We start from the raw sequence: 11,598 nt of genomic DNA on the forward strand, positions 1-11,598 counted from the left end.
CGGTTAAGTACATATATATATTATGGATATTAATTCACAAAAATTTTGCTTATCAAATTATAACTTTACTTGTGAACAATATTAATTTTGTTAAACAAGTTTAAACTAAAAAAGAAAAAGTGAAAATCCAATTTTAGGTTTGAGCTGAGATTGTGAAATATAAAGTATTGAAGTTGAAACAAGTTTGTGATTGGAGCTGTTAGTTGATTAATAGTTTGATTTAAATGAGGAGATGGAGAATCTTTGTCTATGGTTAAGTTGAATATTTGAAATATTTTTTAATTAAAATTATCGTAAAACTAAAAGGGATTGATTTTTCTGGCGGGACGGATTTTCCTCCCACTTGTTAAAAACAATGACAAAAAAATTTTCATAAAATTTTGCTTTTAATATCCACACAAAATTGTATAAATATATTTCCCGTTTTAACCAAAACCGCCCATTCATCATTTTTCATCTGCCCAGAAATAAAAAAGAGAAAAAGAAGGAAAGAATTTGATGAAGAAGATCAAAATAAGGTCTTCTTCATCAAATTTCTGAATCTCATTCCTTATGTTTTGTTTCAATCCCAATCTAACCCAGATTTGTTGTCTGTTTTGTTTTGTCTTCAAACAGGAAAAAAGGGCAAGATTTTTCTAATGTTGTGGATTTGTTCCTAAAATTAAAATAAAGTGTTTTTAAGAAAATTGAATGGATATGGGTGGTTGCATCTAGACTTTTATTTATCCCAGTGAAAAGATTCTTTTCGGTGGATAAAATTTTCCAGGTGTCAGAAATACCTCCATATCAGATCTCAGTAACCCCACCACCATTATTTCATTTCATCTGTTTCTGGGTTTTCATCCACTAAATCTCTTTCTCATTACACGACAGTTGTTTAGTTGTCTGTACGGCTGAGTTGTTTTTCTTAATAAAAAGAAAGGAATAAGTTTTCCTTTTTCTCTTTAGGGGTTGTTTGGAACAAAAGAAAAATTCTTTTCTTCTCCTAATTTACTAATAACTTTTATTCTGATTAGTCATTAACAAAGGGTGGCCCACTTTTGGGGTTTGGTGGGCTCTGATATTAACCAATAAAAACCCTTTCTTTTTGTGATTTGTTTTTTGGACGATCTGTCTTTGTTTATGAATGGAAGGAAGACGAGAGGAGAGGACAGACAATTGGGTTCTACCATTGATTTCTTTTGCCTTATTTCATTGAATTTGGACTCATAGAAAAAAAAAATATACTTCACTCATTCACCTTTCTTTCTTTTCTTTTTTCATTTTGTATTTTTCTTGGAATGCTACTACTTTACTTCTTCCTTACTTGTTTTCCCATCATCTTCCTTTTTAAGTTGAAGAAATCACTTCCACCATGGGCTACTGAGGTGAAATTATTGTCTCTCTGGTTTGGGAAAGACGTTTCCTTTTCTTCCGTTACCAAGTTGATCAAAACTAGTTCTAGTCTTTGTTATTTCACCTCCAAAATGCCTCTCAAAAAGATGTCTCTCACTTCAAAAGTTGACAACTTTGAGGAGGAAGTTGTTGAAGAAGGAGCTGCCATGTCAATTTTGGACTTACCAGAATTGGTCCTGGAAAGCATTCTCGAAAGACTACCACCTGCTAGTCTTTGTAGCATGGCTGGTGTTTGCAGCTCTTTAAGAAGTAGGTGTATCACTGATCATTTCTGGGAAAAACATATGATAAACAAGTGGGGTAGAATTATTGGTCCTGTTGCTTATAGAGAGTGGCAATGGCTTATTGCTTTAAGAAAGGATTCAAGTCATTTGAAACAATGGAGACCAAAAGGTTTGATGAGGATTTTCTCCATTGTTAGGCCATCTTGGTGGATTAAACCAAAGGTTGATGATTGTAGTAAGCAGAGTTCTTTGCCACGTGAGTCAATCATGTCTTGGTTTCTTGCTCTGGAAACTGGTAGATTCTGCTTCCCTGCTCAGGTCTATAACCGTGAGGTATTCATTCAAATCAGCATTGCAATTTATGCTTTCTTCCCATTTCTTTTTTCTATGATTCGGTTTTTGATTATAAATTCCTTGGCAGAATGGCCATGTTGGGTTTATGCTATCATGCTATGATGCAGAGCTGTGTTATGATCAACGTACTGACACATTCCAAGCAAGGTAATTTGGGATATGAACATGCTTTTGCTGGAATCAGGTTCCATATCAAAGGGATCAAAACAGGCCTAATGCTTTGAAAATTAATTTGGTGGATTGATATTAGATTTGGTTTGATGATTTCAGGTACCCTCCTCATGGAAGGAGGGCAGTAGCCATAGAGAATAACGTGCCGTGGGAACGGCTAAGAGCACCGCCCGTTGACACTTCACCACATGATCTTCATAATTCTGATTGTCTGAATGAGCTACGCCCAGGTGATCACATTGAGATTCAATGGAGAAGAAACAAAGAATTCCCTTATGGTTAGTTTTTCGTATCTCATAACTTGTATGTTTTGTTTCTTCTTTGAAGTTACTTGAAATGTTATCCTGTTGGAGGCTTGTTTTGTTTATTTCCATATTGCAAATATGATCTTAATTTCTTTGATGAGTTGAGGCAATTGGTATGGCAACAAATATCTTTTCAAATAACCCAATTAATCATATTATAATGTTTCTATTGCTGATAAAAATGCCACATATATATTGCAGGTTGGTGGTATGGTGTAGTTGGTCACTTGGCATCATGTGATGGGAACGAAAATTACTGCCGTTGTCATAATAGTGGTAAGTTGATTTCATCTTTTCTCAAATGGGAATCTGAAAATACTACTTTGGTATTATTGCAAGCATCACATGTTATCCGACTTTTAAGCTATTCCAAGGGACATATCTCCTGCATATAAGATCAAACACAAAATGGAAATATCTACTCTTTGTCTCGAAGAAATTAACACCGTGTGTGTGTGTGTGAGAGAGAGAGAGAGAGAGAGAGAGAGAGAGAGAGAGAGAGAGGCCAAGGGTACTTTGTTTCAAATTTTGCTACTTAACTATCGGATACGGGTACGTGTCTAATGTGAATACGCTCAATCATTATCCTCATTACCCTATTACCTATGTTTGAGTAGAAATGAAGATATAGCAGTTGAAAAAGTTGAAGTTTAATGGACTTCCGTTTTAGGGTAGGATGTTTTCATATTTGGAATTCATGGGGCCCAGGTTGTGGTGTTGGGTTGGTCCCCAAACACAAATTGTTGTCATTATGTCGTAATTTCAACCAACATTGTGATAACTTGTGTCTCAGCAGAACAGTTATGGCCAACCACACTAAAAGAACCCAATGTCCCCCCATGGACTCTATTTGCTTACTTATCTACAATCTTTTTAACTTGTGTGGGGCTGCAATGATTGTTTTACGTTTCCAAATTTTCATTTATTGACAACAAAGCTCAAAATGCCCCCCCCCGCCCATGTTACATCAAAATAAAAGAAAGGGTCTCTTTCGGTAATTATTTGCAACTTGAGAAAACAGAGTTGCACATGTGTTGCAATTGATTTATAATGGTGTTGTAATAAAGGGTTTAGTTATTTGTGTTGTGTTGAAAATAATTGAGCGTCTGAGTGTGGTTGACAGATACGGTTGTGTTAGAGTTCAACCAGTATGCCCTGGGCTCAAGGTGGCGACACACGACGATCGACCGGAAAGAGCATCGGGAGGAGGGAAACGAGGGAGATGGATTTTATGGTGGAATCCGAAAACTTGGCAGCGTCGAGGAGATATCGACATGGAAGCGGCTGTGGCCAGCTGAAATCCTGGAATAGCCATTTCCCTCCTCATGCATGTCTATAAAAATGGTGGTACTGAAAGTGGAGGGGAGCATTGTTCTAAAATCCGTCTTGGCATATCCCACGATTATGTAAAGCTTGTGTTGATTTATTGATGGGGGTAGAGAAGAACCACTTTGTGAAACATGGAATATTTATATGCTGTAGACCTCAGACGATGTAGGTTGTCCTTCCTTTTCCACCCTCCAAATTTTGTTTCAACCCTTCTTCTTCTATGATTATTTGTTGATATTGCATTTGACAATCATGAGAAGTAAATCTTCTTTTTTTCTAATCATTTCTTTTAACAAAAATGAACCAATCTAATAATATATTTCTATTACAAGTAACACATGATTAATTAATATTAGAATTAACTTAAATATAAAAATAAATCCAAACAATTCATCATAATTAACATTATAAAATCAATATATCATTAGAATAAATTTGAAAAAGATTTATACATGATAAAAATTAAAGTTAAAACCCCAAACATCATGCATATATAGTAGAACTCGAGCTTGAATCTTGAGATTTTCACACATTAAAAAAAATAGTAATCTTTATAAAAAGTGAATGTCACCGTATCTACGTAAAGTTGACGGAATAATAAAAATTTAGTATTCAAAAAATAGAAAATTAGGATTAATTAAATTTTGGCAATAAGGCAGAAATCTTCTCTACGGCCTGGGCTTAACTGTGGAAAGGTTAGACCGGGTCCAAACCTAGTTGAACTGGGTTACGAATGAAGTCCAAATTTGGGCCCAAAACTTCCTGTGTGCAAAATATGGAAGAGCAGACCCATCCAAGTTCAGTTTCAGAACCTCAATCAGCTAAGCTTAATTAATCATACTTTTCTTTTTCCAGTTAGTTCCACAGCACACTCCCGAATTTTGAATCCAGTAACAAATAGATTTTGTTGAACACTTTCGAAAAGTTAAGGCACGTTCAGATCGCAGTGATGGCCAATGCTGACGTGGAAGCGGTGGATTTCGAGCCGGAGGAAGATGACCTCATGGACGAGGACGCCGCCGGCGACGCCTCCCCTCAAGCTCCCATGCCTAAGCTCAAGTCCGCCATCACTGGCGGTGCTTCAGCCTCTCTTTCTGCCCCTAAGAAAACCAAGGGCCGTGGCTTCCGCGAGGAAGATGCTGACCGCCACTCCCGTCTCGCCTCTCGCGACTTCGAGTCCCTTGGCACTGATGGTGGCCTCGGTCCCCAGAGATGTTAGTCCCTCCAATAAACCCTATTTTTCCTTTTTCCTCTCCTCGTTTATTAAGTTGTTTCCTATTTGTTTTATCTAGGGTTTTATTTATGTGTGGTCTGGAATACAAGATAATTACGGCTTTGAAATTTCTCAATGGTTTTAGAATCAGTTTGGTCGAAATAAACTGGGAGGTTTGGTAGTTTGAATAGGCTAGTATTGAAAATATTCAGAACATAGTTTTAATTTGTTTATATTCTTATTATACAATGCTAAGACTCAGTTGGCATTTGCTAAAAATTGCGAGTAAAGCTTATTCATAAGTAAATAGTTCAAAAGACTAATCTTAGTGAATAAATTTCCTTGAGAAGATATCTTAATCATTGGTTCATGCTATAATGGGCTTTTTGAGGATTATATATCAAAATGAGTTGTTTTGTGGGTCTTTAGAACTTAACCTTTTGATAGTTCGTTTCCTAGAAGCAATGTTATTAGTTTCGTCTTTGTGAATATTTTCTAATTATATTATACCTTGTAGGAACCCTTCATTGACAATAACTGCTTTATTACCCTTTTCATTAGAGATTGTAAGTTTGGAGGTATAATATATTCAAGTCATTTGTGAGACTAGAACAAATTTAATGGCAGAGTCTTCATGAATTTCGTGGTCTGTGTTGTGTATGCATCGCACAAACTGTAAGAAGTACTTGTCATTTAGGCTTTAGATCTGTTTCTTTCTGCACTCGCCTGTTAGGTGGTGGTGGTTAATATTTCTAAAGTGGAAATTGTATTAGGAATTAGAGGGAATTCCTGAAAGTAGTTTCCTTTTTCTGCTATTATAGATACTAGTTTTTTAAACCTGTGTGATGAACATGACCCAAAATTCAATAAAAAATATATTACATTTTATAGAAATCTTCTCTTGATTTCGGAGGAAACTTTGTTGATACTATGTGTATATACATCCTTGGCTGATTCTTGAGGTTCACTTTATTCCATTATCAAAATAACGGGATGGCAATTGATCCTGTTTTCCTGTCTTCAGAATTTTGTTGGGACATCATGTGGAGGATATTTGAAATTCCCTTCCATCTAGGACAATATGTCCAACAAAAGAAAAGGAAAAAGATTCTTATTTCATTGTTGGTCAGGTTTAAATCTGTATGCTCTTCTTCAATGACTGCTATTACCTGTTTTGCCATGCTTCAACCACCCAATTGAGTTCATTAAACGTATTATACTGTACTGAACCTAACCTTCAATCTATCCAGCTATTTAAAGGTTTATGAGCTCCGTGTGACCACCCCTAGTTTTCCTACACAATGTCAATATAACTCAACTTGTAGAGTAAGGTCTCTAAAAGCAATTGTGTACAAGAATGAATTAAGATTTTCCTCTACGTTTATGAACTCTTTTCTCAATAATAATATTTTCTTTTATGTCTCGTTAATAAATATGCAGCTATTGAAGGATGGATTATTTTGGTCAGTGGTGTACATGAGGAAGCCCAAGAGGATGATTTGCACAATGCATTTGGTGAATTTGGTGAGATCAAGAATTTGCATTTAAATCTTGATCGCCGCACTGGATTTGTCAAGGTAGGCAACTTAGTAAATTGTTGCATCTCACTCTATGACCATTGCACAAGTGTAGTATTATGTTCTCTTTTTGGTTGTGGAGCTCTTCACATTGCATTCTTGTATGTGCATTGGAATGTTTTGGTTATCTATGTCTGCTTGTTTAACATTTTTATCTCCGTGTGTTTTCTGTATGTATTAGAGAATGTGGATTCAGTTTTATTTTAAGATATCAATCAGTTTACTGTTTCTAACCATCCATGTTGTTACTAAATGCTAGTTTGACACATTGCAATATTTTTATTTAATAGCATTGATTGAAGATGAGATAACAAAGGACAAATCTTTGACAAGTTTTTACCTTTTTCTACGGTAATTTCTGGGATTGAATATTTTTGCTCAAGTAAAAGTAATGAGAGTTTTTCCTCTTAGGGATATGCACTGATTGAATACGAAAAGTTTGAAGAAGCAAAGAATGCCATAACGACAATGGATGGAGCAGAACTTCTTACACAAACCATCAATGTTGATTGGGCCTTTAGCAATGGACCTAGTGTTGGAGCCTTCAAACGAAAAAATATGAGGTTTGTCTCTATTTATATGCTCTTGGATTTTCATTGAGGTCTGTTAATTATATCAGTTGTAAGTGGTGAAAGAATGATGCATTCGTTCAACTAAACTGGACTTAAATTTACAGCCCTTTATTACTTGAACTGAAGCAATCCAAAATTGTATGGCAACGACCTGAGCACAACCCAGCTTTTAAATAAACCTGGTTGCCTGATGCCAACATTCCGCCCAAATCTCTAAAGTGAGCCTTAAGCGTTCTACCTTTTCCTTTAGAAACTAACTTGGTTAGAAAGAAAACAAACACAGATATCAACTTTATGACAAAATTATGTTTAATGTTCTTCTTTCCGATGTTCAAATTCCACTTTAATTTGTATTACACAAAGTTACCCAACTCTAGCCATAAGATGGAACTTTAAGCTGTATCTTCTCTCCATGAGTTTAAAAATAAGTGCAACATTTAAATCTAACAATACCCTTTCTAAATTTCGCAGATCTGGACGGACACATCGCTCCAGGAGTCCTAGGAGAAGATACTAACTTGTTCCCTATTTTGAGGGTTAGAACAAGATATTTCGAGATTTGGTGCTTGAAAATTTACTGAAATCATCCTGTTTCGTTTATGGCGACTCAAGTGGAGTGGTGATTGTGCTTTGTTTCCAAATGCTGTTTTTCGGCTTTATATTTAACAACTTGCTATTTGGTGTTCATCTAGTTTTTTTTTTAATTTCTAAGATATTAGTAATGACATTTTTTTTTCCTTAGTAAGCTTTCTCGTATCAAGGTTGTGCTGATTGGTTTTTAGACATGGCAACTTACGGGGGCAAAAAATTAAAATATGACAATGTGACAGAGCAAGAAAAATTTGTAAAGCATGAATTAAGGAGGTATAAAAATTAGATATAAATGTATTTAAATATGATTAAGATAGGAGAAGTTCATTAACCACTTATTTTCGCAATGATAGTGTTGGGGTGTGAGAGGAGGTGGATTATCATTGACCGTCAGCTGTAGAGGAAGAAGAAAGGCGCTTGGTTATTGTAGGGATGAAGGGGATGCGAATGAAACTTGAGTGCCCTTTGACAATGGTTTGTAAGATATTGATTCCTTTATTCCTTTTGCTTAAAAGATCAAGTTGTCCCATACAATCAATCTGACCATTAACCTTAGTCTTGTCTCGATCTCATCCTTCAGCCCACTTAAGAAACTGGAAATGAAATACTCTTCTATCAAAGTAGAGTTGTATTGCAGCATGAAGGCTTGAAGTTCTTCAAACCTTTCTTGGTAGTCCTCAATTGTTCCCTTCTGTGCTTCTTTATTGAATTCTTCCACCACATCTAGACGGGTTCTATCACAAAATCTCGAACAGAGATCATTAGTAAATTCTTCCCACGTGATTCTTTCTTTCTGCATGATGTACCCACTATACCAAGTTTCTACTTTACCCACTAAAAACCTGGAAGCTATTTCCACCTTTTGATTTTCTCCTACATGGAATAATGAAAAAGTACTTCCGACACTACTGCACCCATCCTGTTGGATTTTGGCCATCAAAGTTCTGAAGTTCTATTTTTGGTTTGGGGTTAAACAAACCCAAATTCCCTTGTGTCATTGTACGACTGTCCCTGTCCACGACTGGTGATTCTTCTAGCATCTCCTTACTGCTGGACCCAACTATATGTATTCCCATTTTGGGTAGGTGATGGTTAGGAGAAGGGTGTTCTTTTGAATGGGATGTGATGCTAGGACCCTAGGTTCTCCAAGCTGGTAGGTGAATTTCTCATGAATATCAATGACCATTATGTGCATGGGCTTTTTCCCATCAGCTTTCGATAAGGTCTTTTGAGGTATCTGGGTGTAGTTGCAGTATTAGGGGGTAGTGGCCTTTGTCCCTTGGATAGCATATCCAGGATTCTGGGAATGTATCCTTGGGTTTCTGTGAACTTAGTTTCAGTACTTTTTTGCTGTTCTTCAAATTTTGCATCACTACTTTCTCTTTGTTTCTCCCACAATTTTGGAATTTTGTTATCATCTTGTAGGATATCGAGTTGCCCCTGGAGCTGTTGCATCCTGGCACCATCAAACCCAACCATGACAATGGTTTTATTGTGTTTTCCCAGCTCGAATTAGTGAATCTTTGGAAGCTCTAATACCAATTTGTAATTGAAATTTAAGAGAATTTAGGGATTGAGAATAGACGAAAGGGATTTAGGAAGGAAATAGTTGTGTAATTCATTCATGAGCAAAATTAGTTGTTACAGACCCTATATAGGCCATTCTGTTATAACAACCGTACTATTATTTATCTAGCTGTTGCTGCTTGATTCAGTTGATTCTGTTCTAACTGTGCTAACGTTAAGTTTGGTGTTTGGGTTTTCCGGGCCTTTTACTTCACAAGTCCACTTGCCTACTTATCCTGACGTTCTAGCCCATTCTGAATAGTTGTGTTTGGCCCAACATCAGGCCCATCATCCTTTAGTCCATGGGCTTTTCCAAGTGGTCCTTTCAGATTCCTAATATCCCCAATTCCCCTTCAGTTGGAGTACCCACCCTTTTTTTTTAACGAAGCGGACCACTCTCCATCGGGATTATAGGGCCTCCGATTTGAGTGCTTTCCTAGTGCTCTGAGCTGGTCTAGCGGTCGGTTTAGATGGACGGTGGGGTGTGGTACAGTGTATTTAGTTTATTTTTTGTCTCGTATTACAGTATTACTATAATATCTAATCTCATCATCATTACTGTTTTTATACTAACTGTATATAAATGTACTCTCCATCTAAAGTCTCCCTAATATGTTTGAAGCGGCTTAAAGGCTGTTGTGGTTGATGGTGTCAGTCGCCAGTTTCTAATGGGTTTGTTTTCTTCCTTGCCGGCTCTAGATGATATTGGTCTGTGACCAATTCTTTCAAGATTGCTCGGTGGTTTCTTCTACCGGAGAATAGTTTTCTAATAAAAAAAAATCTACTGATATTTTAACTTAAAAAGAAATTCATTTACAAAGACAAAATTCTGAAGTCATCAAGTATGTTACATGGACGTAAAGAAACAAGGCTATAACAATCTCAAAAAGAACTCATTGTCATCAAATAACTCTTCTTCACTTTGATCATCTCCCTTACAGCTTCACTAAAAGGCTTTTCATCTCCCACCAATGGATCATCACTGTTGTTTTCAATCATCCCATCGACCACAGGTCTGATAAGAACAAGTGTTGCCCGTTTCATCACATACCCTGAATCCGGTAAATCAAGCATAGGCAAGTACCACAGTTTCATGTTCACTTCTGGAATTGGACTTCTCTCCATTGATGATGATGATGCTTCTTGTTTTGTGTCAATGGAGTTCCTCATCTCAACAAGCTCTTCTTTTCCCATACTAAACATCCCTTGCTTGTTTGCATCAGAAATCACCACTCTTTCAAGCATTGGAATGTTTGGATTGTCAGCTAAGATTTGCTTCAACAAATATTGCCTCGTTGATGCAGCAATCAAGCAAGAAATGGTCCATATTACTCTTAATTTCAGCTCGTCATCGTTTAACACGGTTTCCTCCATGAATACCCGCTCTTCCTTCCGTTGTGAGAAAATAGCCGATGATGAAAACGTATTGCATTTTTGAAAAGATGTAGCCCCAACGATAATGCAAGTCCTCAAGTTGCTTCCAAAATCTGCTTTCCATTGAAGGAAAGTAGCTCCATTACTTGATCCCAACTCACCAGCTCCATGTAATGGAAGCTCTAAATGCAACGATTTCATTTCCTTGAAAATTCTCAAAACCCCATTTGAGTGACAACAAGAGATATCAAATGACATTGTCGTTGACTTGGGGGAAGCCATAAGGCGATGGAAACATCTGACTGGTTTGAGGAACAAGTTGTGAAAAACCTGTCTCAAAGTATTGTTTATGTACGAAGCAGCAGTATTGCTTGGCTTTGGGAGAGGTGGGATTGAGATGAAAATGGTGTCGGTGAAAGGAACAAGGGAACGGAAACGCTTTGAGACTGAAAGACAATTGGTAAGAGATTTGAGATCATGCAATTTGTTGAAGATGAGAAGAAGAAGAGCATCTGCAAGACAATCAAAGTAAGCTAAATCATCATCTTCTTCCTGGGTTTTGTAACACATTTTGGTGTTGCGGGAACGAAATGAAGCTCTGGGTATCCTGTAAAGAAGAGCATGGGAGGATGTTTTATAGGATTTTGGTGATTTTCCTTCTAAAGAATTCAAAGTGTACGCGTTTTGACCATGGATTTGCACACGCTTGAAAAGCTAAGGTTTTATTTTATTGATTTATTCTATGAAAGGCCGACCTTGTCATTTGTTTAAGCTTTAAGCAACATTGATTGTGTTTAATGGCCTAAAGGGTCAGTGTGGGGGAGCTGTTCAAAGTTGACAATCATAAGAGCCCCAGTGATGGCGTGGAAACCTTATCTATCCCTCATTTTGTTTTCTTATCATTACATGCCCAACATTAACTTTTCT

The 11,598-nt window shown here is 36.8% G+C and overlaps 3 protein-coding genes across 3 annotated transcripts; 2 read left to right on the forward strand and 1 right to left on the reverse strand.

Moving 5' to 3' along the window:
• The first annotated feature begins 437 nt into the window (after window positions 1-437).
• LOC107891440 (F-box protein At2g26850) lies at window positions 438-4,058 on the forward strand. The gene is made up of 5 exons (XM_016816245.2): window positions 438-1,952; window positions 2,041-2,120; window positions 2,244-2,422; window positions 2,651-2,725; window positions 3,573-4,058. Exons 1-5 carry the CDS (start codon window positions 1,281-1,283, stop codon window positions 3,758-3,760), a joined length of 1,194 nt encoding a protein of 397 aa, XP_016671734.1. The 5' UTR covers window positions 438-1,280; the 3' UTR covers window positions 3,761-4,058.
• Window positions 4,059-4,584: 526 nt separating this feature from the next.
• On the forward strand, window positions 4,585-7,827 carry LOC107891439 (RNA-binding protein Y14). The gene is made up of 4 exons (XM_016816244.2): window positions 4,585-4,992; window positions 6,432-6,568; window positions 6,980-7,131; window positions 7,612-7,827. The coding sequence occupies exons 1-4, from the start codon at window positions 4,728-4,730 to the stop codon at window positions 7,655-7,657; spliced, it is 600 nt and encodes a 199-aa protein (XP_016671733.2). The 5' UTR covers window positions 4,585-4,727; the 3' UTR covers window positions 7,658-7,827.
• A 2,352-nt stretch (window positions 7,828-10,179) lies between these two features.
• LOC107892553 (F-box protein At1g30200) lies at window positions 10,180-11,241 on the reverse strand. The gene has a single exon (XM_041100218.1). The coding sequence runs from the start codon at window positions 11,239-11,241 to the stop codon at window positions 10,180-10,182; it is 1,062 nt and encodes a 353-aa protein (XP_040956152.1).
• Between the last annotated feature and the right edge of the window lie 357 nt (window positions 11,242-11,598).

The sequence above is a fragment of the Gossypium hirsutum genome, chromosome D09 (genome assembly GCF_007990345.1).
Source record: "Gossypium hirsutum isolate 1008001.06 chromosome D09, Gossypium_hirsutum_v2.1, whole genome shotgun sequence".
Lineage (NCBI taxonomy): Eukaryota > Viridiplantae > Streptophyta > Magnoliopsida > Malvales > Malvaceae > Gossypium > Gossypium hirsutum.

Coding starts and splice junctions, on each gene's coding strand:
- LOC107891440 (XM_016816245.2), top strand. CDS start 1,281: ATGCTACTACTTTACTTCTTCCTTACTTGTTTTCCCATCATCTTCCTT. Junction 1,953..2,040: donor CTCAGGTCTATAACCGTGAG/GTATTCATTCAA, acceptor ATTCCTTGGCAG/AATGGCCATGTTGGGTTTAT. Junction 2,423..2,650: donor AAACAAAGAATTCCCTTATG/GTTAGTTTTTCG, acceptor TATATATTGCAG/GTTGGTGGTATGGTGTAGTT.
- LOC107892553 (XM_041100218.1), bottom strand. CDS start 11,241: ATGTGTTACAAAACCCAGGAAGAAGATGATGATTTAGCTTACTTTGAT.
- LOC107891439 (XM_016816244.2), top strand. CDS start 4,728: ATGGCCAATGCTGACGTGGAAGCGGTGGATTTCGAGCCGGAGGAAGAT. Junction 4,993..6,431: donor TGGCCTCGGTCCCCAGAGAT/GTTAGTCCCTCC, acceptor ATAAATATGCAG/CTATTGAAGGATGGATTATT. Junction 7,132..7,611: donor TTCAAACGAAAAAATATGAG/GTTTGTCTCTAT, acceptor TAAATTTCGCAG/ATCTGGACGGACACATCGCT.